General features: G+C 38.1%; 1 protein-coding gene across 1 annotated transcript in view; it reads right to left on the minus strand.

The window, feature by feature from the left end:
* KAT6B (lysine acetyltransferase 6B) overlaps positions 1-27,497 on the minus strand; it is a 116,746-nt gene that overhangs the window by 24,978 nt on the left and 64,271 nt on the right. The window contains exons 5-13 of the mRNA XM_026851465.1: positions 27,405-27,486; positions 26,260-26,392; positions 21,762-22,693; positions 20,710-20,831; positions 18,947-19,062; positions 16,782-16,923; positions 13,554-13,688; positions 12,046-12,063; positions 11,045-11,138 (exon numbers count right to left, since the gene is read on the minus strand). Of these exons, the coding sequence (XP_026707266.1) occupies positions 11,045-11,138; positions 12,046-12,063; positions 13,554-13,688; positions 16,782-16,923; positions 18,947-19,062; positions 20,710-20,831; positions 21,762-22,693; positions 26,260-26,392; positions 27,405-27,486 (1,774 nt within the window). The remainder of the gene's footprint in view (positions 1-11,044; positions 11,139-12,045; positions 12,064-13,553; positions 13,689-16,781; positions 16,924-18,946; positions 19,063-20,709; positions 20,832-21,761; positions 22,694-26,259; positions 26,393-27,404; positions 27,487-27,497) is intronic.

Genomic DNA, 27,497 nt, shown 5'->3' on the forward strand with positions numbered 1-27,497 from the left:
TTCTGATGAAATTCCTGATCACTAAAGATTCTCTACTTAATTAAAATCTGTTTTCAGCCACCAGTCTTCAGCAGATGGCTTCTTCTGTTCACTAATGCCCTATAAAGACAGCTTTGTCCAACAAACATTTGTTTTGTTACCATGTTTGGCCTCATCTTTTAGCTGTTTTCAATGCTATCTGAAATAAAGATGGCTCTTCAGTTAAAACAGTCTTAGCTTCTGTATCTGAAGTGACATGCCCTCTTTCTTTTGCAGTTCTGATAAACGCAGTGTCTTAAAGCTATATAAAAATGATGCCAAGAAATCCCAAGAGGCTGATTTTCTTGGAATAATCTTAAATCAACAAAGCTTGATTCAAAATCCATCTTTATTCCCCCTTCATCTAAATCTCAGCTTGACACAATGTTTCTTATTAGTTATTTAGGAGAGACCAAACCTATGTCTTCAGGTCAACAACATAATCAGTCATCAAGAAAAGAACATAAAATAAGAAGCAGTATTCAGGCTCCTTCACAAATTCACAGCTCCCATAGACACTTTCAGCTCCCTCTTAAAGAAAAAAAAAAAAAAAAGGCAGGTAATTCAACGTTTCCTTTGGACACAATACATCTGTAAACACATCCTAGATGAAACCAGGACAACACACCAGTAAAAACAACCAGAAGGTCGACACAGTGTTCTATATTGGGCTACACAAATCAAGTCAGTCAGCAGTAAAAATAATACCCAAAAAACCAAACCAACACAGAGTGATTCAATACTGGCCACCACAGGTAATAAATGACACAGGCCTGTTTTACACAGATCCTTAAATTTATGGTGTTGACTTTGTAAGTGTAGTCTGAATACATTATTCCAATAAAGCTTATTAGAAAAATATTCTTGTTCCTCTTCACCCTCAGCGTCTCACTCTCATCCTCTGTTGTTTGCCACACCCTCAGCATAAGAATACAGTTTTGAAAACTGTGAGAAAGGGAATGCCAAAATGCTCTTGGTTAAAATTATTTTTTTTAAAAAAAGTATATGGTCTCACTTCATCACCACCTCAATTCTGTCTACAGAGTATAGCAAAGTAAAACAATAAACAACTTTTTTTAAAAAGCATGTTTATGCCTTGATTGTATTTCAGATATATTTCAGTATTTGTTACAGCAAACTCTTAAAACATCTCAACAGCAGACTTTGGAAAAGAACAGTGTAAGGGGTTTACAGAGAGAGCGCATCATTCCAGACACCCTTGTTTTCCAAATGTTATTTCTACTTCATACCCACATCTGATTGAAGTACTTACACATTTTAAAAAATTCCCCCGGTTTTCTTCAAGTAGTTTTTCCAAAGTAATACTTTCTGGGCTATGTATTATTTCCCATGACCAGATTAAGGGATTTAGACTACCAATTCTATACAAACACATACTAAAGAAGTAGATCCAACCACTTAAAACCCACTGCAGCTTAGGCCTAGCTCTAAACAGCACACTGCTATCAGAAGTGGTTCCCAGCAGTTCCACAAGCATACCAGAATTTACATGCCATACATGTAAGTGTACTTCCTCTGATCTCTCCTAACAATTTGCTCCATTATAGCATCTATCTTACCTCTTCTTCCCCCCCCCCCAGTCTGCTTTGTTTTCTAGAAGTTAATTTATGAATTAGTATAAAAGAACACAAATTTTCTCAGTTCAAGGTCTGTGTCTTTATTCCAGTTGAATACAGAGTTTTAAAACAGTTATCCCTCACCTCAGCCTGTTACTACAAGGCAAGTCTATACAGCTACTTAAAACAAGCTAACACTATACAGCAAAGAAACTGTCTGAATTCATCACAATGAAGAAAACTGTGTGCCTTTCCATTATTCCTGCATTCAAGTATTCTTAAAAGAAGAAACAACACCATTTCCATACTGTAATGGCTTCATTCGCCTCATTCCAGCTTCCTACCAAAAAATGAAAACCCTTGAATAATGTGCCACCTTTTCCAAGGCTCTTCCTTTACCAATAAAATACTTTTTCAGAGCCACTGTAAAAACCTCAAGCAGCTTTTTTACTCTATTCCATCATTTAATTTTAACCCATTTTCTATTTTTAAAAAGTTACTGATCTTCAAAACAGGGATAACATTTTTCTCAAATGCTACTATCATCTATCAGCCCCAAATGCGAGGCCACATGTTAGCCCATTACTACTCTCAATTTTTGTTCAACTTGATTTTATTTTTTTTTTAAATGAATGAATAAACATGATGATGCACAAAAAGTCATTGTTTTCAGGTTCAGTACACAGAGGAGTAATTTACTCTGTTGATAAAGCAGAAAGCCTAGAAATACTATAGCAAGAACCAGAGATAAGAGTTATGAAATCAAACTTTTAGCATAGCAACACTTCCAAGCCTTCTTAATATACCAAAGCACCAAAAAGCCAGTATGAAAAATGGAACTAGAAGACGACCTCACTGTTCAAACTGGAACTAGTCATGGAAAGCTGAACCCTGACTCCTGAAGACCCTGCAAAAACCCAAGATATAGCAATGGACACTAGTGAGAAAACTAGGCCCCAAATTGACTAAAAGAAATCTTATTCTCCATCAAAAATAACCTTTTGCCACTATCAGAAGACAGAGGTTTCAAAGTACTGGAGCCATGAAGAAGTTGGAAATAACTAGCTGATCATTGTAGGGAGAACAAAATTGCACTAAAGATCAGGAAAAAAAAAATAAAAATCTATTTATACTCTTCACACTCTCCTTAAACTGTGCCTGCAGACTAACCTAGGTGTCACACAATGCAGTTTTTTTCAGCTTGTTTCAAAACTGTCTCAAAACTGCTGGCAATAATAAACAAATCCACTGTCTGAATTCTCATCAATAGTTTTATGTTATGTGCCAGTGCTTGTGGGACAGCTTCTGTGCCTTAAGTAATTCTCTGGACTCAATCCACAATGCTTACCACTTCTGCATGACTGAGCCCTAAGCAATGAAGATGTTCCACATTTCCACAGAGAGATGCAGATCTTTTGAAACAAGTGCAAACTGGAAAGCATTGAAGAATGCACTTTACAAAGCTAGCTGTCCTTTTTTTCTCTATTCACTGCCCCATCACCATCCCTTTACTTCTCAATGAAAGTGCATACAGCATCATTACGTGATCTGGGTTTAACAAACACCTTCAAGGACACCTGTCCTTACTCCTCATCCACTTCTAGCCTAGAATATTTCACTGATACAGCTTTGGACACAAGTGCCCCTAAATGGTTGCATGTGGACAAATGATTGTAGGAATCTGCAGCAAAGAAGAAAAGGACTAGAACTGAGGTCAAATAGGCTGTAGTTCCAGATCTTCAAAAAAGTTCTTCAAAGCTGTAAACAGCCAAGGTACACTCCACCCCACCAAATCTTGTTCACAGGCCTTTGCTGAGCCTTTTCCTACTGAAAAGCAACATAGGCTAATGAATATTGCCACTAACCTGACTTTGAGCGAAGAAGTGAATCTCTCTCTGTTACCAATTTATAAATATTGGCAATAGTCCTGACCTCCTTTATCAATTGCTCCAATGTTTAGTCAATAAAAGTTATGTCTTGCTTCCTAACTGCTTTTCATTTACAGGTTATTTTCCCAGTATTTGGAAATTTTTTGTTCCTCTCATCCCTGGGAAACTTGCCTTCCCTAGTGTAATGCATTAGCTGTTACACAAGTTCTGCTACTGCTGGTACTCTGCTGCTTCTGCAAATCAGGACTTGAAGATTTACCCACCTGTTTGAATGGAACAAGAGAAAAAAAAAACAAAACCACAACAGATACCAGGTTTGGGGAAATGAGCAAACAAGGACATTTTAAAGACCCACTTTTCCTACACTAGAATACAACTCCTCAAGATAAATTCTGTTTGTTTCTTCCATTGCCAGACTTGAATTGTCTTTCTCTATCATGGTCTCCTCACAAAAAAACCTGAGCTATGCATCCTAGAAGGAAATCAGGGGTTAGGTTCAAGCTAATGGGAAAAAAAAAAAAAAGCGCACCATTAAAAGTTGAGCACAATAAATGATAAAAAGGTCAAAAAGTCAGCACTGACATTCCCACAAATGAAAAACCCCCCAACCTACACACCCAAACCAAAAGACAAATGTAGCCCACATAGAATCCCAGCACCATTAAAACACGTTTCCTCTCTCTAGCAAAAATCACAAGGAAACCAAACCAAAAAAAAAAGGAATTCTGAAGGGAAGAAACTGCTACAATCAATTGGACCAGAAACACCCTCAAGATAAATAACAAAAGGCTATCAAGGACTTAGCTTCTCAGCATTGAATCCAGTTGTTACTGTGTTGTAAATGAATCATTAACATACTTAGCCAGCACAGTTCACAGAATCATCTAGGTTGGAAAAAACCCTTGAAGATCATATAGTCCAAACATTAACCTAACACTGACAGTTCCCAAATACACCATATCTCTCAGTGCTGTCAACCCCACTCTTGAACACCTCCAGGGATGGGGACTCCACCATCTCCCTGGGCAGCCCATTCCAACACTCAACAAACTGTTCTGTAAAGAAATGCTTCCTAATAGCCAGTCTAAACCTTCCCTAGCGCAGCTTGAGGCCATTACCTCTTGTCCAGTTGCTTACTAATAGGTTCAAGAGACTCATCCCCAGCTCTCTGCAACCTCCTCTCAGATAGCTGTAGAGGGCGATGAGGTCTCCCCTCAGCCTCCTCTTCTCCAGACTAAACCCCCCCACTTCCCTCAGCCGCTCCCCGTATGACCTGTGCTCCAGACCCTGCACCAGCTTCGCTGCCCTTCTCTGGACATGTTCAAGTAACTCTATGTCTTTTTTGTAGTGAGGGGCCCAAAACTGAACACAGGAATTGAGGTGCGGCCTCACCAGTGCCAAGTACAGGGGCAAGATCCCTTCCCTGTCCCTGCTGGCCACACTATTGCTGACACGAGCAAGGATGCCATTGCCTTGGCACCTTTGCACACTGCTGGCTCCTGTTCAGCCGGCTGTCAACACCCCCAGGTCCCTCTCTGACTGGCAGCTCTCCAGTCACTCCTCCCCAAGCCTGTAGCACTGCTGGGGGTTGTTGTGGCCCAAGGACAGCCCCCAGCATTTGGCCTGATTGAAACTCCTACAGTTGGCCTCAGCCCATGGCTCCAGCCTGTCCAGGTCTCTCTGCAGAGCCTCCCTACCCTCGAGCAGATCAACACTTCACCCAACTTGGTGTCATCTGCAAACTGACTGAGGGTGCACTCGATCCCCTCATCTAGATCATCAATAAAGGTATTAAACAGGAGTGGCCCCAAAACCGAGCCCTGGGGGACACCACTCGTGACCGGCCGCCAACTGGATTTAACTCTGTTCACCACAACTCTTTAGGCCCGGCCAACCAATGGTTTTTTAGCCAGCAAAGCATGTGCCCTTCCAAGCTGTGAGTAGCCAGTTTTGCCAGGGGAATGCTGTAGGAAATGGTGTCAAAGGCCTTACTAAAGTCAACATCCACAGCCTTTCCCTCACCCTATAAGCAGGTCGCCCTGTTGTAGATCAAGTTTGTGAAGCAGGACCTGCCTTTCATAAACCCATGCTGACTGGGCCTGAGCATCTGGTTGTCCCTCATGTGTTGCATGATGGTGTTTAGGATGAGCTGCTCAATCAGTTTCCTGGGCACCGAAGTCAAGCTGACAGGCCTGTAATTTCCTGGATCATCCTTCCGACCCTTCTTATAGATGGGCGTCACACTGGCCAATTTCCAGTTAGTCAGGACCTCCCTGCTCAGCCAGGACTGCTGGTAAATGCTGGAAAGCAGCTTGGCGAGCACCCCAGCCAGCTCCTTCAGCACCCTCGGGTGTATCCCATCGGGTCCCATAGATCTGTGTGTGTCTGTGTGATGCAGTAGGTCACTGACTGTCTTCTCCTGGAATGCAGGGGGGTCGTTCTCCCAGTCTCTGTCTTCTGGCTGAGGAGGCTGGATTCCATCAATACAACTAGTCATGTTACTAAAGGCTGAGGCAAAGAAGGCATTAAGCACCTCAGCCTTTTCCTCATCACTTGTTACCATGTTTCCTCCTGCATCTAGCAGGGGATGGAGGCTCTCCCTGGTCTTTCTTTTGTTGTTGAAGTACTTATAGAAACATTTCTTGTTACCCTTGATTGGTGAAGCCAGAATAATTTCTAGCTGGGCTTTACACCTCCTGATTTCTGCCCTGCATAGCCTCACAGCATCTTTGTAATAACTATGAGTGGCTAGCCCCTTCTTCCAAAGGCTGTAAACTCTCCTTTTCTTCCTGAGTTGCAGACAAGGCTCCCTGTTCAGCCAGGGTAGCCTTCTCTGGCACTGGCTTCTCTTACAGCACCTGGAGACTGCCTGCTCCTGTGCCATTAACACTTCCTTCTTAAAGAATGTCCAGCCTTCCTGGACCCCTAGGGATCTCCCAAGGGATCCTGTCCAGCAGGTGCCTTAACAAGTCAAAGTCAGCCCTCTGGAAGTCCAGGATGTCAGTTCTGCTGCCTCCTCTCCTGGCTTCTCTCTTCTTAGAGAACTCTATTATTTCATGATCGCTGTGCCCTAGTCAGCCCCCAGCTACCACATCATCCACCAGTCCTTCTCTGTTCACAAAGCAGAGGTCCAGCAAGGCACCTTTTCTGGTAAGTTCACTCACCAGCTGGAAAGGTTTATCCTAATATTGTCACATGCATTTTCTTCCTCCAACTGCTGCTAGGCCTCCAGCACGGAATTTGCAATACAGTAAGCAAAAATATGAGACTGATGAGATAAACTTTGTGAAGAGGTGTGAATCAAAATATTGCTTCAAACATACAGAAAACAAGTATCAAATACTGCAGTACTCCATTCCAGTAATATTGAACTCTGTGTTAGATATGCCAAAGAAATACTAATACTTTTTGGCACTGCAGCTTAAGTGAATAGAAATAGAAAGCACATGAAGATTCTAAGCTTTGTGAGAGCTCAAATCATGGAAGTAAAGAAAAACTTCTTGTATAGAGAAGCTGCTGAAGTTTAAAAGAGAAACGGGACTGCATTGAGAGAGGCAGCTACAACAGTGTAGCTTCAGAGCTTGCACTGTCAAAACCACAACAGCAATGCAGGCTGAACTGACAGAGGGCATATAGAGACTCACCCAAATGCAAATAATATAATCCTCATGACAGGAACAATAGTTGTGTATCACCACAAATGGACATGAAGTGAAACAAACCCAGAATGCAATCTTATACAAAGAAAGCCTGCTCTCTCTGGTTTATTTCTGGATCAACTTAAGCTGGAGTCTACTTGTCCAAAATTTAGTTTACAGCAAATATAGAAGACTGATACAGAAGTCAATTACTCTTTCCCTCAGGTACAACCCTGCACTCACAATCCAGTCAACCTCACAGAATACAAGAAGGAGGAAATGAAAACAAACAAACAAGCCCAAATTCAACAAGTTTGGCAAGAATTATCAGTCCTGGAAAAGGCAGGAAGGTATAACAAGCAAATTAAGACCCTTATTCATTTTCAGTAACTGCTTTTATATGTTTATATACACTCCAAGTAAAGATTAGGTTCCATATTAAAAAAAAAAAAAAAAAAAAAAAATCAACATACTGTTCTAAAATAATATTTAATAAAGCATACTCAAATAAAATGAAGACTTCATGTAAATCATTTTGTCTTCAGTATGACATGCTTCTAGAAAGACAGGTTAAGCTGTTTTTATCTTAAAGTGAATTAAGCAAAATGAAGCAGTCTCAAGTCTGCAATTTTACAAATCAACAGTTTCACCATATGATAGATATTTAGAACTAAACTTTCTTCCAATTCTAACAGTCCAACAAGTTTCTATCACAGTCACAACCTTTAATTTTCATACAAAAAAAATAATCTGAAAAGCCTTACCAAGCTTTAAAAAACCAGAACAGATAAAGATGCATATATTGTGTTTTTAGAAACATTTCTATTTAAACAGCCAGTGACACACAGTAAACTACACATTAAATGTTTGACGAAGGTAATCAGACACTCAGGCATTTTACAGCACACTTTCTTCTCACAAAACTTGTAAGTACTCTTGCTAAAAATATTTTTTCCACATGCAAGATTACAGATTTCTGAAGAGACAGACAGACCTTACACAAAGATTTTATGTTGGTGTTTACAGAGTAAGAATTAACAGCATTATCATTAAGTTGAAATATAGTTAGGAAAAAAAAAAAACAGAATTCATGGTCAGAAAACAAATAAATAGAAACCAAATAAAAGGTTTTGTTTTCCCTTGCAAGTTACAGGATGACCACATAGACTCATTGTAAAGATTAAAATTTTTCCAAGACAAAGGAATGCATCACAATCTCAAACAAATGTATTTCACTTACCTAAAAAGAAACTAATTCTGTACCACAAACTACATTTTCATCATACTGCTGACAAAGCAGAAGTTGTGTAGAGGCTTAAGGCTGCATTCCTTCCATCCTAACTATCAAGTGTATGTATACAAAGTAATGAGAGCAGTCAACTGCTTGCACTCAGTTCTTGAGACCCTCCCCTTAAGTGGTAACAATCATATTCTGAAAATTACTCGCTCAGTTACATTTTTATTATTTTAGTCTAAAACCTATTCTGGTTACTGTTAGAAAAGAGACAAGTACCAGTGACCGCTTCACAGATTTCAAGATAGAGCAGTTTAGATGTGTTACCGCATAACAAATGAAGACTTAACAGAGTATAAAATTTATCTTCTACTATATTTATGAGAACATGACAATCTAGATAATGTTATTGGCAAAAAATGGTTTAAATTATGGTAAACTTGCTCTGTTCAAGTTTAGAATAATAACTAGGGTTTTATGTTATATCCCATCTTCTCAGGCCAGTTAGAGCAACATATTCTCAAGAGACCAAAAGTGAACAGAAAGGGTGAACCACAAAGATGGTAGTCAATCAATTACAATATCAGAAGTAGAAACACAAATAAAATTTTTTTAAAGAAAGTAAATAATTGATTTTGAAGGGGGTTTGTGTGAAGACAGATTTTGGGTTCACTAATCCCAGTGAGGCTATGGCTGCCCCATTTAATGGCATGCAGCCTCCATCCTGCAGAAGAAAACAAGCCTTGAAGTGACCTTCATTTCTACACCTTAGGGAAAAAAAGCCACAAGCAGTTAGCTCACTACCTTTCACTTAGTTTGCACCTCACTCACTACAGAGCCAGACTTTCTCAGCCACCTCTTGGTTCTTCTTTTGGAAACTGAGACAGTCTGATTCCTGTTCAGTTAAGGGAACCTCTGTCCAGAAAACAAAGGGAAAAAACACTGTGGAAAGCTACTGAAGGACTGACTGCATGTGGATGAAGTGGGCAGTCTGTTAACTACAGCAGAAGCTAAAGCTGGTCTCTGGACTACGCCCAGCATGTATACAGCTGCAGCCTACACCTGTGATACAAACAGGAAAGGTATAAGAATAGCACCAGATAAGCTTCAAAGCTAAGGATATCATCAGGTCACATTGCAAGTTATAGAAGTCCTAATGATTCAAACAACCTGATGTGCTTCCAGATTTTTGCAGAAGGATAAGAGGGACAGAATACCCTACTGATTTTTCCAGATTAAGAAGCACATAGCACAGTAAGAGAGCACAGATCCAGAGATATGCATCATATCCATATCCAGACCTTCTGTGTAATCCGTAGGTTTCATAGCTGTACCATCGGTTTTGTACACATAGCTACCACAAACTCAACTAGAATGTTTGTTCAGAGTGGTTTTTTTTGAAAGACACCACAGAGTAAAAAACAAAGGGAAAGCCTAGAAGTACTTACCAGTTGTGACCAGTAAGAGTTCCCCATCTCCTTTTGCAAGAAGAGATCCTAATTCTAAAACAGGGCCAACTTCTACCTAAGTAAGCTTAAATTTCACTGAAGTTCCAGAAATATGCCGTACTTCTCACTGCCTTTCCTAAAAGGTTGCAGAAGGCACACAATGGAACAGCTGCTGTGTTCTGCTCCAGTGATAGCTACATTTCAATGGTGGATTAAGTGGTCCAGAACCATCCTTAAGTAACTCAGGGGTACAGTGAAGACTGTTTATAAAGCCATACAATGCTGAGACATACTCAGTATCTTTATGAACTCTAGTGTAGTCATACTGGGTAGAACACTACAAGACACAGAACCTGAAAACTCTACAGTTACAAATAACTGTCTTTGGCCTGATGTTATACTGCAATGTATTATTTGCATTTTCATATTCTTGTATACACCTTCAGGGCATGAATCCTATTAAATATATTGTCATGTAATTCTACAGTGCTTTAACGAATAGTGAAAACTAACCACAGATAACATACACTAATTCTTTATCATCCTCCCTCAAAATTATAGTATAAAGTTGGATTCTGTAGTACTGAGGACACTCAACTGAAAAGTTTCTTTAGAGAATTTTGTCTGGAGTTTCATTGCAGCTTAAAGATTTGGGGAGTAACAAATCTGTATTTAAACAGGTGTGCTTGAAGCTTTATGACAGGTCAGGCAACTCAGCAAAATAAAGTAGTAAGTACACACACACCTACACTTTTATTGATAACAATTTCCACTAAGGAAGTGATGAACTTCAAGACAAAAAACAAAATAAATTCCTTCTATGTGGCAATTCTTCAGCTAAAGCATCTTATTTTAGCTAAAAAATTTTAAGTTAGAAATATTAGAATGTAGACAATGCCTTGGACTCACACCTTCTTAGCTATAATCACAAATAATTGCTGCTTCTTATACTAATGAGCAAGGCAAAATAGAAAGTAATTTAGACAATTCATTCAGGGTAATAGCTTTGTGAGTTAATATTACTGCTGAGAGATCCATTCTCAATTTCCTTGAGTACAATAACAGAGCAGCAGTAAGTTTTTCACTTCAGGGAGCTTTTCTATCCAATGTAAATATAAACAGAAATCCCATTATCTATTGATAAACAATAAAACGAGTTAAATAAAGTTTCATGTATTACAATTTCTTGTAACAGCATCAGCTCCCTGGATCACAAGTGTAAATAAAACACTTCACTTACTGAAATCAATGAGAAACCTTCCAAATCCTTGCCTTTGGTATTGGGGCATGATCATTATGCAGGAGACATTGTACTTCTGCTGGCAAAGCTTTTCCTGTGGGAAGGAGAAACAGATCAAGTATGTCAAAGCACTGCTGAAGTGGGCAATTGCCTGCACCTGCCACCGTCCTTGTAAAATATCCCAATAAGGTGAACAGATGCATGAGGTCAGTACCAAAGTCAAATAATTCCATGTTAATACTTCATTATAAGGAGGAAGTATCAAACATACCCTTCAAAATACTTTTTATTAGTGAACTGCTCAGCATCTTAAACATTAAAATACATTGTCTAAAGAGCATAATGAAGTTTAAGCACTGTAAAGGAGGAGAAAGGTAAGACAACATTTTCATGATTCGCTGACAATTCTGTCAAGGATGTAAAAGTGGACAATAATATCCATACACATGGTGAAGTTGTATTTTCTGCAATTGCTACACTACATGCCTGCTGGTTTCCATCTTTATTTTGTATTCTTTCTCTAAATGAATATAGAGTCAGGGTGGAGGGGAGGAACCCCATACCCACAGAACTAAGAAGTTACACTTGAAGCATGCTGAATTTTTCAAAGAGGAATGCTTCGCACCTGAATCCAAATCAAGGCAGAACACTCAGAAGCCAGAGCTCTTTCAGACAGAGTGAACTAATATAACATACAGGCAATTGAGTCAAATATTACACTGATTATGACAACAGAAGGAAGAATCTAAACTAGGGAGCTGTTTCAGCAACATAAGGTTATAAGTCCTTCCAGATTTAATAAAAAGGAAGAGCCTTCAAATCTTGTTACCTTTAAAAGATCACACACCAAAAAAAACCCCCAAGTCAGCACAAGGTAGTTTTCAGGGAGACCAAATAAGTCAACTAAAAATATCCAGGTCAGCATTAACTGACAAGAAGTCATGTCAAGCACATATAGTTTAAGACACCACCTATCACTTCAGCCTCCTTACTAAGATGACACCAGACCAGTGATGACACTGACAGGATCACGTGCCAGTACGCTGGTTTCCAAACATTTCTTCAGCTGTGAGAACAGATACCCAAGCCATATTTTGCAAGGTATCTTAGTTTCTACAGTATGGTGAATTATTCCCTCTGTATAGGCTTCCTAAACCCTCAAGACTGTTGCTAGTACAAAGTTCATATCCTGGCAATGTATTTGTAATCATGGAAGAAAAGCCAGAGCATTTCTGTCAGCAAGAGCATACACACACAGAGGTTTTCTTTAAAAAAAAAGAAAAAAAAAAAGAAAAAAAAAAAGCAACAACACATGAACACATGCAGTTCAGTAAATAATTTGAGATTAAGTTTTTTTCCTCTAAGTTTTGGTAGTTAAAACATTTGTGATCAAATGTGACAGATAGTCTGGTCACATGCCACAGGGGGGAAGCAGGGGAAGAAGATGCATCCTTGCTGAAAAAAGGAACAAACATCAAGAGTGACTCACCTTAACACCTGCAGTATCTTAAATAAATCTGGAAAATACTTGCCTATATCAGAGTTGACATGTTTGTATGCCACAAGAACTTCTGACTGACGTAAGACACAGTGAAAATCATGCCTATACATCTCACTGTTACTTTAATCCCAGCAAGGCCCACATCTCAGAAGGAACTGGCCAGACCCCCAAGAGATCACTGTATAGCATGCAGGTATTTGAGAAGAATTTTAGACTTCTTCAAAACAGTATCTTCATACAAATCACCACTTAAAGAAAGAAAATTATATAGGTGATAGGAGGTGGTGATACTAGGGGCAAAAAGTACTGAATTTCTGAGTAACAGCACCAATTCATTACAATTCTTATGGACAATAATGGAAGCTTTTTCTTGTTGCAGGTACATCCAATTATACTTCACCATTACTTTTGGTCATCTTTGTCATCACAGTACACATGGGTATTATTTTTGTTTATAGCAGCCATCTATTGCTTTAAAATTTAAAGCAAAAGCACAATCCACATACATATCCACTCTGAAGAAGACATCCACCATAGTCAATGCATTCTTACATTCAGTGCAGCGAGATCACACTGTACACAAGAGATGAACATGGCCACTTATGTCTAAATAGCCAGCTTGAACTAGCAGTAAAACCATGAAAACACATCAACATTTCAAACAGCTAGCACTTTTAGAAGTTAAGACTTGGTATATTATTGCAAAAATGGAAAAAGATTCAGTTTTCAACTGAAACCACACCACATTCTGGAAACAAACAAAAAAACCGCAAACCAACACCCCACTCCCCACGGCACGTGGTTGAATGCACATACAATTTCTCAATTTGCATCAGTCTTTGAGACAAGAAGGTACAAGTGTATTTGAGACAACACACATTATATTTGAGATTTACAGAGAAGATTTCAGGCTTACACATTTTTTTCTTTGTTGTTGGCACAAGTATGAAGGAAAGCAGGAAATTATGAATGTTAAAAAAACCCCTACACAATAAAAACACACACCACTTTTTTTTTTTTTTTTTTTGTAAGGACATAGAAGAGGAATGGTTCTACATCATAATACAACGTTTTGTGGTCCAGAAAGAGCTTAGCTAGCAAACAAAGATTCTGACAATAAATTTTGCTCACATTTCCATCAACCTAGAAAGCAAGACAGATGCAGTTATTTCCAATGGCACAAAAATGTTAGGACAAAACAACTTATGGAATCAATCATATCCCTATAAGGAACGTGGACAATATGATGTTACAGAAAGAAAACCACATTAAGGATCAGAAGAAAAATGCCCCAGGTTCTTATTACATAAGAATTTTCCAGTGTGTACTAATTACTTTTCATGTGTAAGCATCCTCCAGGTATCCAGATTTATTAAACAAAGTAACTTCATCTACTCATTGTTTAAGTCAGACTTACCTCTTTCACTTCGTTCCTGGAATGAAAATGAATATGACTGGCAGAGAATAAAAATGTACTAGCTAAAACTACATTAAACTGTGGTTTGCTAGAAGGTGGTGGTGTACAACAATTAAAATAAAACAAAAAAACCCCCAATGAAGTGCATTACGTTGAATCCTTAAGTGTAAGGCCAATTAATGAGTTGCCAATTATGTATCAGTCACAGCAATGTTTTAGATAAATTAGACAAGACAAAATTTCTGTGCCAGACTAAAATGCCATTGAGTGAGAGAACTAAACATTCAGGCTAACTACTACAATTAGTCTAGGTATGTTATGAGTGTAAAGAGTCAAGCTGTGATTCAGACAGCTCCAGAAAAGCCAGACACAGATGCAGATTTCCTAGATCAATTAGTTACTCCCTGAAAGGGATGGCTCTGTCAAAGGCAACAGCATTATTGAAATAAGCATCTTAATGGAAAGGTTTGCTTGTACAGATATTCTTTGATGAAATCACTAGCTGTATTTCAGCGACAGCTAAATGGTATGCAAACCATGCTGAAAAAGAAGGCATATTTCTACTCTAACTCATCTTTTAGTAAGAATCCTAGTTACAAATCTGAGTAAAGCTCAACCTTTAGGATATATTTAGGGGTTTCAAGATGACTTCAACAGTACAGCTGCATTATCTGGGTTAAAGAAAAAAAATATTTAATGAACAGCTACTGATCCTAAAGGCATAAGAATAAACACAGCACTCAACCTATCAAATACATTAAGCTCTCATCCAACTCACTCCATTGTCCATGTATTATTTATTCCTTTTCACACTTATTAGCAAGTGTGCAAATTAAATGCGAACATGAAGCAAGTAGAATTCATCACTGGTTAAGTCATAAGCCTGAAAACCCAAATTATGCAAGCTATCTTTTTCAGTAAGAACATTTGTACAAAGCTTCTTCAATTCCAGGCAAACACAGCTTGTTCGTCAGTTTTAAATGTGAGAAGAGAAAAAGAAAAAAAAGAGGGACTTCAAGTTCAAAAGCAAGCATCTGTCGAAAGTTTCTTGGCTATAGCACAGTAGTAAACTATGTCAAAGTCTTCTCTCAAATCTGTCAAAGTCATGCTCTGGGCAGAGGCACATAAATCTTAAATGCCAAACTCGTTTCTATTTTTCTCAAAACCAGAAAGTATGAAGGAAACCACAAACCCTTCATTCTGCCCAACAGAAAACAGGTGCACAGAATTCATGAAAGTACCAATAAGGAAGGATTATCAGCTGATGAGTAGTTCTTACAGTTATCAGACTATAAACTGATGTTAACCTTTGAAATAAAAAAATAATAATTTTAGAAAGTCTTAACAGAAATGCTTATTGAAGCACCTAAAATAAAGGAAATAAAAGCAGTGGAGAAAGAGTTGGGACATTGCTTTCACATGCACCTTGTTTTCCTTGTGTTTTTTGTGTCAATCCCTGACCTCTCCACCCCTGTCTCACAGCTGTATTTTACTTTTTTTTTTTTTAAAACAAGTTTATATTCACATGTTGGCAGTAGCTAATAAAAATAAACTGGAAAGCGTGATTTGCCTATTGTATGCTGCACAATTCTTAGCATCTGCTAATAGAGAAAATGGGAATTATTTTGGACTGACTAGGACAATTTTGTTTCCTGATAGGAAAAGGAGTTAAGTCCGTTTAAAACTTAAGTCTTTTGCTGTCAGATCTACAGTCTTTATAAAAACCTGTCCAAGTCGGGAAGGAATCCATCTTGATAAAGATAGCTGTTTTTTTAATAGCACAAATCCAAACAAATGAACCAAATACTAAGATTTTGTTTGAATTTAAGTAAGAACTTCAAGACTGCATCTACCATTGCTTGAATCAATAATGGCAGTGGCCAGGCAGACCAGACATTTATACAATATGAAAACACAAGTTTCAATTAGAATCTATGATACCTGCAATTAAAAAGAAGTTATCAAGATACACATCTAAATACTGCTGTTGAGAAACAGCCTCAAACCAAGTCCTAATAACCCCAGCAGTCTTTTCTGTAAATGCAATCCTTAACAGCTCTTGAGAAACAGGAATGTGGAGGTTAACACACAGCTTTAATAAGTGCAGGTATGCCATCTGAAACAGAATTCTGTTGTCCAGAGTATCCTTAAAGCCTTCAAAGTTTAAAAGATGCTGTCTCTCAAGAGAATAGTGTAGATTATAAAAGAATACATATCTACAAGATCAACTGTGGACTTCCTAAATTCAGTGTTTTCTATCCAAAGTTGGACTGAACCTCCATCATCCAACCAGGATGTTCCAGGGCAGGTTTCTCAAATATCTAAAAGGAAGGTAAAAGCACTTAATAGCTGTATTTGTATTTTTAGAACAATACACAAGAAACCGTTTGCTTGCTTTTATACATTGGAAGCATCTACAAGATTATCAGTATTCTCTCTACCTCCAAGATACTCAAATAACCTATCTACCTCCAAGATACTCAAATAGCATATTTCAGATATGAATGGGTGCAAGAGGTACTTTTGCTGAGAAAGTAAAGGCAATCCAGTCAAAGGGCTGCCATTGCAGTACCCATCTAAGATGCATGCTATACAAGTATCTTAAGAGGCTGGCTAATGCACAAAGTACAAGGAAAGAAAGTAAGAATAGCAAGGGAACATGGCAGGGTGGGACAGCAAAGATGGACTCATTTTTGCAGTATAAGGAGAATCTTCAAGGAAGTATTTAAGTATGTTACAGTTTTCATGAGTACTACAACTGGTCTGTAATGTCTACAAACTGGTTACTTTCAGAAATTTATATTTCTTGATATACCTACCTCAAATACTGAAAGGTCATTTCTTCTGTAAATTTCATTGGCTGGAGGATGAAACCAGCCACATTTCTTTGAGTGCCTTAACAAAATGTTTTTACTTTTCATGTATTTAAGACAGAATTCACACAGGTAAAGCTTTGGTAATCTGTATGAAAATCAAAAAGATATTTTATACAGAAAAAATATTGTTGAATTCTGTAAAGAAGAAAGTTACCACAATGTGAAAGGCCCTCCCCATTTAAATATAAGGTACGATAAGTACATGCTGCTTACATTTAAATAAATATCACATTAAGAGTGAATGATTAAACATACACACATCAGCCATTAAGAAAAGAAATAGTAGAAAAAAATCAGATTAAACCAAGCAGAGTGAAGCTAATTCAATACAGTTGGACTGCAGTCAGTTGTTTTGTGGTCCAGACTCCCGTAGATCCCAGTTATTTCCCCCTTCCCACATTCTACCTAAGCTTTTGCTGTGGTCTCCAATGCAGGCACATTGGAGTCATACCTCAGGTTTCACCCTTCTTCCAACAAAGGCAAAGGAGGCACGCAGAAGAATACAAAGAATCTCTTTCCCTTTAATCTTCCTTAATTTTTGTACATGGGGAAGGCTAGGAGATTATTTTTCTTTCCACTGTCTTCCAAATACTTGGGTGGGACTGCAAACTGGAGCAGAATTGAACCCCCTCACCTCCACCTAAACTATCTCTTTACTTGAACAGAGAAAACCATCCAAACTGTTTGCACACAGGCAGAAAGGCTCCCTTCCACACACCTCCATGACACAGGAAACACAGATGACTGTATTCTTCCAGGAAGGGTTCAGTTCCCACTACACACAAGTAACCCACATGCCCCATGTAAGACAATGCTGACCTGTGTTCTACACACCAGAAACCACTCCTTTCATTGAATTTTATGGCTATTTACCTTCATTCTTAAATTACTGAAGCAGTGGAAGACTGCTGCAGAAACTATCCTACAAAGTTTTAGCGCAAAGGACAATCTATCAGCTCTAAAGTTACTGGCACATCCTGGGACACACTGGGATCACAGCCATGGTTTACACTATTCTAAGAAATTTTATCAACAGCATAAGAAGTACTTTGAACTGTTTGTTGTATGATGTAATCACACTGCACTCAGAGCTGAGGACCACACTGCCTCCTACAGATGCGATTCCACTGTCACCTCATACTAAGAATTACCCATCATTATGCCTCTATCTGGGATTAATTAACTTAATGGAACAGGTACCAACTCTTTCACAATATGATATAAATTGGAGGGAATAAGTAACTGAAATGAAATATTAACACTATAAAAGCAGTGGTATAGGCAATAAAAACACACTCTATACTTTTTTAGCCCTTGATTTTATATTACCAATTAACAATATATCCCTCATTCCCACCATGCAAAGATGATAATATCTAGGAACGAGTGGGATGGAGAGAAAAGGCAGGCTACAATAATGCTATACAAAGGCATTTCTGGAACAGACCACATAACTTGTTTTTTTTGTTATAGTAGTAGAGCTTGATAAACATACAGTTCTGAAAATCTCCATGTGTGCCATAGATCCAATGGATTCATAAAACATTTATTTTCAACACATGCAAAAGTCAGCAGAGATCTTCTGAGCACACATATTAGTTCATGCTCTCTGCCTGACTCCGAGGTGCACCCTGGCAAAGGAGGCCAGAAATGAGACACTGTTGCCATGAGTTGCTCACTTTGACTTTATTTATCTATCATGTTCAGATTTCTCCCTGGTCCCTAGAAAGAGGAGGTTAACAAATTCTGGATGACAAACAAGATTAAGTGCTCTACATGGCCAGAAGTTGGACATACCTGGTTGCAGTGGTTAAAAACCAAAAACAAACTTAACAAAACCCGCACAAAACACCCAACACAAAAAAATACACCAAACAAAACCCAAAACACCCACAAAGAAACCCCAGACAAAACCAGGCCAATACACACTCCAAGATTATGTTTATGCAGGACTAGGAAAAACAGCCTTACATGAATCTTTGATTAGAACTAGTTAAAAAAAAAAAAAAAAAGGATCATAAACAATTATAAAAGAATAAGAGAATAAATTACAATTATCATGTTAGTAAGTATTCCAACAATGTATGATGATCTTGACAACTCGCTACCTTGCATATTCCTGTGGGTAAGGTGAAGAGTACCAGGTCTGGATCTCATATTTTCCAAATTCAATCACTGAAGGGTATCGCCCACTTGTTTCACCAGTGCTTTTACATCCAAGTTTCTGTCAGGTGCAATAAAAGCAAAATATTATTTCTAGAAAAAGGAAAGTTAGCTTTAGATCATAAATTTCACCCAGTAAAGCTGTGAAAACCCTCAAATATTCAAATCAGTTGCTAAAGTTCTTCCAACCTGGACAGAGGACAAAAGTCTGCAAACAGCCAAGTATAAACAGTGAAAATTTATTTCTAGGTGCCAAACAACTACACATGAAGTTAAATGAGCAGTGCATACAAGTAAGCACGTACAAATAGATGGTGCATAGCCCAATCAAAAAAGAAGCACAAGTGCCTCTGTTTTCATCTCTTGAAATACCTAGTGCGAGGAATTCTCTACAGTTCTATTTCAAACTCAAAGCAGTCCTTCTGCCAAAACAATGAGGGAGAAGGCGTAAGATAAGTATAACCCTTCTAGAGTCCTTTTAATTTACCTCATAACAATCAACAGTACACTAACACATACTAATCTTGGCTATCATACTGACGTATCAGAAAATGACTACTAGACCCTGAAGGACTGGTAAATACAAAGAAGGAAGAAAGGTGGGAGTAAAGAAAAGGAATTTCAATGACAAATTTTAGAAGTCTTAGCACCTAGCATTTTTGGACTGCTTATGAAAGACAAAAAAAGGAGGAGGTGGGAACAATTTCCCCAAACAAATGGAAGTGCAAACTAATAACAAAGTTGAATCTTTAAACTTGGTTCGAGTTTGTTGGTTAATACACTCTGAATGAAGACTATAAAAAGGTCACTGCATTGAACCATAGCAGGTAATGTCAGTTCTTGTACAGCAAACCAAAAAAACCCTAAGTGAATTCCGTTACTGAAAAAAGTACAAGACATACTCTTTTATGATGAAATTTTATAAAAAATACCAGTTGAAATGTTACATGCACCTCCCTTCCTACCCAGGTTCTCAAAGATACTGGTTGCTCATTTCATGGACACAGAAAAAGTAAAGTCTGGTTTGCTATGGGAAGATTCATGTGCCATGTCCAGCTTCCTTGGCAAAAAACCCCAAACCCTCAAACAAAACAATTCGGTCTCCACAAGGTTTAGTTTACCACTACATATGTTTAAGAAGAACACTAACACCAGCTGGTATAAATAGTTTTAGTCAGATTCAGCTCAAATATTTTCACTGCTAGAAAAAATCTGCAGTATTTAAACTCGAAGTGTGTTAAATAATTGCATAAAATAAAGTTACAAACTCACTAAACCCAGTTTCCCACCAAACGGTATTTGCTGGGACAGACTTAACTTCTTACATTGGTTGCTTTATCTGCAGAGAAAAAAAAAAAAATCATTGGGCACATTTTTACCGACCAACATCCTCTCCAGTCCTGACCAGGATGTCAGCTATGCTTAATCTCTATGCTTTATCAGTGGTACTCCTGTGCCCAAAATGCTCAAGTGTATCTTTCAAAATCTGTCCTAAGTGTCACTTATCATCTGACCCACTCCAGTATGATGCCTTGTCTCCCATCCAGGAGAATATAAGTGTATATACAGTGTATCCCAAATTAAATTCACAACAAGCATGACATTAGATCAAAAGGTATATATTAAAAATGAAGATGAATACACATGTGAAGATTAAGTGAGTTTTTATTTACAGAAATAACTACATTTTATGCAACATGATTCTTACCTCCAGGGAAAGTTCTCGAGCCTGCTTAAATACTTCCAAATCCTCCTGTGTAACAGTATCCTTGATTCCCACCAGAAATACATCCGTATTTTCTTGTTTGATGCTTAGTTTGATTTCAGTATCTGTTATTTAAAACCAGCAAAAAATTTATTCACAGACATGAAGACTATATGTGCCTTAGCAAAGTGATACTCCTAAAAAGGGTTGTAGCAACTATGGCTGTTATGACTCCCTATTTTAACTAAATTTGGGATTACCAAATAACAGAAATTAAACATTCCCCCCACTTTTTGTTTTGAGTTTGCTGTTGCATGAGCTATTTTTGGTATTTGCTTGTCTGTCTGTCTAAGCCTTTACAGTCCAGTTTACTAAATTAGTTTTGAACCTCATGAAATGGAGTATACTCTATCACTAGAACTATGCCAGGTGATAAATTCTGGTATACTCTACAAGGTAAAAAAGAAAAAAAATAAGAGGAAAAAAGTTGCCCTTTAAAGTTGGAGACCAGTGCTAAGCTAAGTCTACATTCAAACATTATAAATATATTCTTTTCTTAAATAAAAGCAATTATAAAAAAGGTAGCTCACAGCAGTACAGATCAAGTGTCGTGGAGACTAGCAGGATGGAAGGAACTGTTCATGAAAAAGCAATGGAGCAGAGGGAAATGAATTGAAATGCCCAATGTTATAAGCACTGACAGCACACAATCATGATGACAGCACTATTGCCAGAGAAAGGGCAGGGAAGAACAAGGAAGTAGCATGAAAAATGGCTACTCATGCGGTACTACACAGCCATAAGCAACATTATGAAGGCATTTGGGGCTCCTAGTGTCACTACAGATGCAAAAAATAATAAAAAGGTGGTGTGGTATTAGTCAGAAAAAAAAACATTTTAGAGATTTAGTCAGCATTAGATAAAAGGTCAAAGTTTTGTTGCTTTTGTATGAAAGTGAAGTAAGAACAAGAGAAATAGCTAAGACCTATGTGACAATATAAGAATTTTGGTTTGGACGGGACGCAGGTTTGGTTGGCGCTTTGACCTTTGCTTACCATCATCCTGATCAGGTTTAATCCTTCCGTCTGCCAAGCTCCCCTTCCCTGGTGAGGGGGTCCCCATCTGAGGGGTCACTTTATACTTTAATCTGCCTAGATTCCTGTGCTTTTTAAGGAAAGTTGTTCTCTTGAGGTGAGCAATTGCTTTAAAAGCATGTCCTCTAGACACACCCCATCCAGAGGTACAGGCATGAGAAATAAACCTGCTCCCAACCTCTTTCTTTCCATAGAAACAGCTATTAGATTTTGATGTGGAAGATAATTCTGGTTTACGACGCAAATGTTTGGGTGGTGCATAGCTTGGGTGTCCCTTTTTTCGAGACTGTCCCTGAGTGGTATAGATATGAGAGAGTCCATCAAAGAGTCCCTTTAACTGACTGTTATTAGGAAGGCTACTAAAGGAGGGTACACTTGACTGACTGGAAGAACTTTGGGGAGAGTTAGAAGAAGTGGAAGTGCTGGATTTTTGTGAACTGGGGCTCTGACCAGAGATGGGGGTTGGGGGTAGAAGTGAAGAAGGTGGAGGTTTTAGCTTTTGTGTGGTACCTGTAGCCAACACAAGAGAAGTGCATGACTGTTTCTGAGAGACCTTTTTCCTTGGACGATAGTGCTTTGAAAAGTCTATTATTTCACCTCGTGATCTGCGACCATCAGGTGATGGTGTAAAGAACTTAGTAAGGCCATCAATGAGCCCTTTGGTTTTCTTGTTAACTTTAAGTGTAGAGGCAGATATGTAGGTGGAGGTGGTGGTGATTTTGGTGGTGGCACCAGGCCGAGTGGGGTCTGTAACAGGCAATCTGCTGCTTGAATCCTTCACAGATGCAGCATGACCAGATGAAGGTGTGGTACAGACTTTAGTCTTTTGACCCCTACCAGGTGACCCCCTTCCTGTGAATGCATTCACGGATCCTTCATCACTGGTTACAGACCTATGCAAAAATTTGGAAAATGAAAATCAGCATTAAACGTCTGTAACTACTGCCAAATAGTACAATTTATACAAGTTACTTATGCCACTGTACTTAAAAAAATCTCTAAAGAAATTTAAAGACGTATACACTTTGGAAATACATTTCACATTATGACATAACATCCAACTACTCCCCCCCCCTTTTTTCTTTTTTTTTTCCCCCCACCTCCTTTTTTTTTAAAAAAGACATTCCACAGTACATATAAATAGAAGCAGCTAGGATAGTAGGATCTCCAAAGTATATAGTCTCCCCACCTACTTTTAGGCATCATAGAAGTGTGCTTCTTTGGGGAAAAACACCAATGCCCTGTGTCCGAGCACAACAACTGATCCATCACCACAGAGTTTATTGTACACACAAAGGAGATACACATGTTCAGTGTTAATAAATTACTGCATATCAAAACACTTAACTTCAGACTACATTTGTTTGAATTGTAGAGAAAGTCTATTAGTCCTTTAAAGCAATACAGTCAGTTTTCAAGAAACTGCTATTTTTTCCATACTGTATGTTAACACTAGTGTAAAAATTACCACCAAAGACCTAAAAGCAAAGTGAGGTAGTTTATGAAGAGCTTTACAACAAAACAAAAAAAATAGACTCTGTTTCCTTTAGAAATTGTAACAATAGCAAAACTAAAAATAGCTAAGGAAAGGGTGTTTAAAGAAAAGGCATAAACCAGTCAGGCTTAACGTGGAAGGTGTTAAGAGTGGTATATGTTATTTAAATGCTAGGAAGAAAAAGAACATGCTGAAAGCCAACGTTTGTGACACCAGAAGCACAGATAGCTGGTCGCAAATGACTGAAGAGAGGAACAAGACTGAATGATATGCTGAAGAGTAGTACATTTTAAGCATATAGAAACACAAAGTTTAAAAATATTTGCAGTAAAAGAAATAGGTATCAGGAGGCATGATCAAATTGCAAATCCAAACAAAGCTATACAGTTGAATCAAATGCTTCTATTCCCTTTTCCATCTTGCTCTTTGAAGTTAGCTTATTTACTCTGCAGTGGAAAGTTTTCTTCCACAGATTTTGCCTTCTTAATTGAGATGCTGAAGTAATTAATTCCAACAGGTTGCTTCTAATTGGAGATTGAACAGCCTGGGGCTACCATCTGGTTTACTGAACTCCAAGGGCTCACCAGTTTAAGAACTAGCCCCTTTTCCACTCACACATCCCTAAATTTGGTTAGCTCCTAAGAGGCAACAAAACCAAAAACTTCTAAGCCTTTTGAATCCTTTGGTGCCATAAGCTTATGTCCATCACAAGACCTATTCTCACTACCAGATGTAGTAATCACCATCAGTGCCAGGGGCCAAACACACCTGGTTTTAGTTAATGCTACACAGTAATTTGCCTGTGAAGGGCTTCCTACAGATGGTTAACTGGCAAAAAATTACTGCAGTACTACTGGACAAATTTTCTTTGTAGAGACAAAAAAACTTAAGTGGCATTAGCTAACCTTCCTGTATTTCCTGTGACCACAAAATTTTACATATGACACTGTAATTTTCTGTACCCCATGATCAATTTTCAGTAGGATTACATTAGGAAGAGTCTCTCCCCTTATCCCATCTCCTACTCACTGTTCTTCCAATACAAGATTACTTTGTTTTTCTTTATACAGATAATTATTAGACATTGAAGTCACAGAAGTGTGCCCACAGTATTTAAAATATTTATTACACAAAGAACCCTCACAAGTACTATAACATGCTCATGTGCTATAAAGAAGAGGAAATCTTTATAAAAATACTCACAATCATCATGCAATGTTCAGAGAACTTCTGCATCCTCTATTATGACATTTACTTTAAAAGTTGTATCTCAGAATCCCATTAGCAAAATATAACAGTAAAACCCTCATAACCTTCCAACTTTCGTTCTACATGTATGAGGAAGGAGGAGAAACAGAATTACTGTCAGACAAACATTCTTTCTAAATCCACTGCGGGAACCCAAATCAGGAATGTGTTTGGAGAAGATGGCAGTACTGTATTAGAACCCTAACCTCCAAGTTGAAGGTTTAGGAGTTTTCTAAGGGGTAAAACTAGAAGTGTAGATAGAGATATATGGAATATTTTTATTATGCACACAGTGATATATAGGAATTTCAGTTAAAACACTGAAAGTTGTATGGCTATTTCAATGACCTTCAAATTCGTAAGTTATTAGTCAGGGAATGGAGAAGTAAAAGAATGTTTCACCCATTCTTCCTTTAACAGCATGCTCTCATGAGCCACTACAACTATATCTTTTACTTTCATGTAGCACGACACTTCATCCTTGTCCTGTACTGCTTTCCTAGAGCAACATAAACTGCACTTCAGGACAAGGACCAAAAAGGCAAGACAAAGAGATCCTGGCAGAGAGAGAAGAGAAAGAGAATATACCAAGCTGCACAGCACCAAGTACATCAACCTGACTAGTGTGCCATATCCTAGTACTGAGAGTACATTTTTTTTTTACCTTCTGTTTTTACATGTTGGCTCCACTGGCTCTAGAAATCCTTATTTTGCAAAATGCAAAGTTTTACAGCAGCTACCGTGCAACTCTGAAGAATATCAAACGGGTGTTTAGACTACAGAGAAAAATGATTGGGTAACAGCCACATGACAGAATGAGTAGTAGATAGAGCCAGAAAGCTTTACAGCTGCTGAGTTGACATGGCCAAACAGATAGTTAAGTAGGAGGAGAAGAAAGGTGTATGTGGATAGGAACATGTGATGGAGGGCAACATGCTACTTGAGTTAACACAGAATCTGTTCCTGTTTAACATTCAGTGTAATGTCAACTCAGCATTTGATCACTACTTAAACAATCCTCCAACCAAGCCTTAAGATGTTCAGCTACAGTGTTCCCTGGAAAAATAGATGCCAAAAGAATTACAGCATTCTCTTGTCTTAGATAAACACATTCCCAAGAAGCAAGAGGAACTGCAACCTCTTCCCTAGTAACCAGTGGCAGCTTAACAGCAGAATTCAAACAATAATTTTTTCCAGAGTACCACTGAAGCTAGAACTTCTGTAGCTCTTGCATAATTTTCATTTTGGAGTGGGTTTTGTGAGCTGATTAACTAATAAAGTCATTTTTATACAACTTTTGAGTAGGTCTTTGAGCAGAACAGTTTTCTGAAGTTGGAATAACTCACTATTATCCACTTAGCATAGATTTTGTATGTACTTCAATTATTTGAAGTTACACTTAAAAGATAGCTGTGGCATATGTTATCATGCAGACTTTTATTTGTATCTGCTATAGGTACAAGTTTTTTTAAAAAATTATGGGATCTAGAAACATAAGTTCAGGAAGTTTTTTCATCATATTCTGACATGACACAGAAAGCACCCACTGTAATTAAGCTGTTGTTGGCCATTGTGCTGAAAGGCATATACTAGAATACTCATCACATACCTTCCCCAACTTGAAATAGCATTAAAAACTGTAGTTGAATCTCCATCAACTCTTACCTGACTACATTCTTAGAAACATTTACCACAAAAAATTCAAAAGAAACCTACAACATTCGTTGCTTTAGTTTATTTTTCGGTCGTCCAATAGGTTTTGCATATCGTCGCCTTATTTGGGCAGCTTTCTCATGAAGTAGCTTTCTCCCTTTCTTCTTTGGTCTACAGACCTGGCAAATCCACATCCCTACATAAAGGAAAAAGTTTAATAGTACACAGTTTAATCTGTACTGCAGGTGTCTACCAAGATACATGCCATGTATACAAGGTCAACAAATTATCTTATGAACAAGACATGGGAAAGGAGAAGTGGACAAAGAAAAGTGATCCACTTCTACCCATGCTTTGAAATTTCTGAAGACAAAAGTGCATCATGAAAGTGGAACAGAAAAAAAAGTAATAAGGATCACAGAAAACATTGTGAGCAAATGGGTTCTTAAAAGAATTTCTGTTCTAACTTGTCCCTCCTTATATTACCTAGAACTTTCTTCAGGAACAATTAAGACTGGAGGGGGGGGAGAAATCACATGTGTGTTACAAAGCAGTCTAGGCCACAGTGCACTCAAGAAAAGACCAGATCATGCACAGGTATGTTTAATATACAACAACTTCAATTTGGTAACCTTTTAACATTAGATGACCATATCTGAACACTTAAATAAGTGTTATAAGGCTGGGGACTTGGGAGAGAAAAAAAAAAAAGCTGGAAAAAGTCTTTAGTATCACTTTTAAGATTAAATAGGGAAAGCCATAAAGATGCGAAAGCAGAAGTAAGAGGTGCCATATATCAGAAATTTAGAGATTAGAGAACCTGAAGACGTGGGTATAGGTGTTTCGTCTGTTTTTTAAATTACTCTTACAGAAGGCATGAAGAAGCAGGCTCTTTCACCTGCGCTAGATTTCTTTGTCAGTGTATATGCTCCAAACATTTTAACAGCCTTCACAAAACTTCACCTTCAATAAACTGGCCAACAACTCAATTCACAGAGAATTCACCTGGTCAGCTGACCACAGACCTTTACTATTTTCCTGAGACAAAAAAAACTCAAGTGAAGAAAAATAAAAGTGGCTTTGACATGGCTGAAATCATACTGTTTACCAATGCAAAAATAATTAGCATGCTCAAGAGCTTTTGGTCACTTAATATGAGAAAAGACTGTGAATGAAAGTATTTTCATTTAAAGGATTTTTATTATCACCTTTTGGCATTCGGGAAAGTGGTGGGTCACAGCACTCCATGTGGAACCCTCTATCACAGGAGTCGCAAAAAAGCATGTTATCCTGAAGGGGGG

This window comes from Athene cunicularia (genome assembly GCF_003259725.1).
Source record: "Athene cunicularia isolate RWA chromosome 6 unlocalized genomic scaffold, athCun1 chr6_part1, whole genome shotgun sequence".
NCBI classification, from domain to species: Eukaryota; Metazoa; Chordata; class Aves; order Strigiformes; family Strigidae; genus Athene; species Athene cunicularia.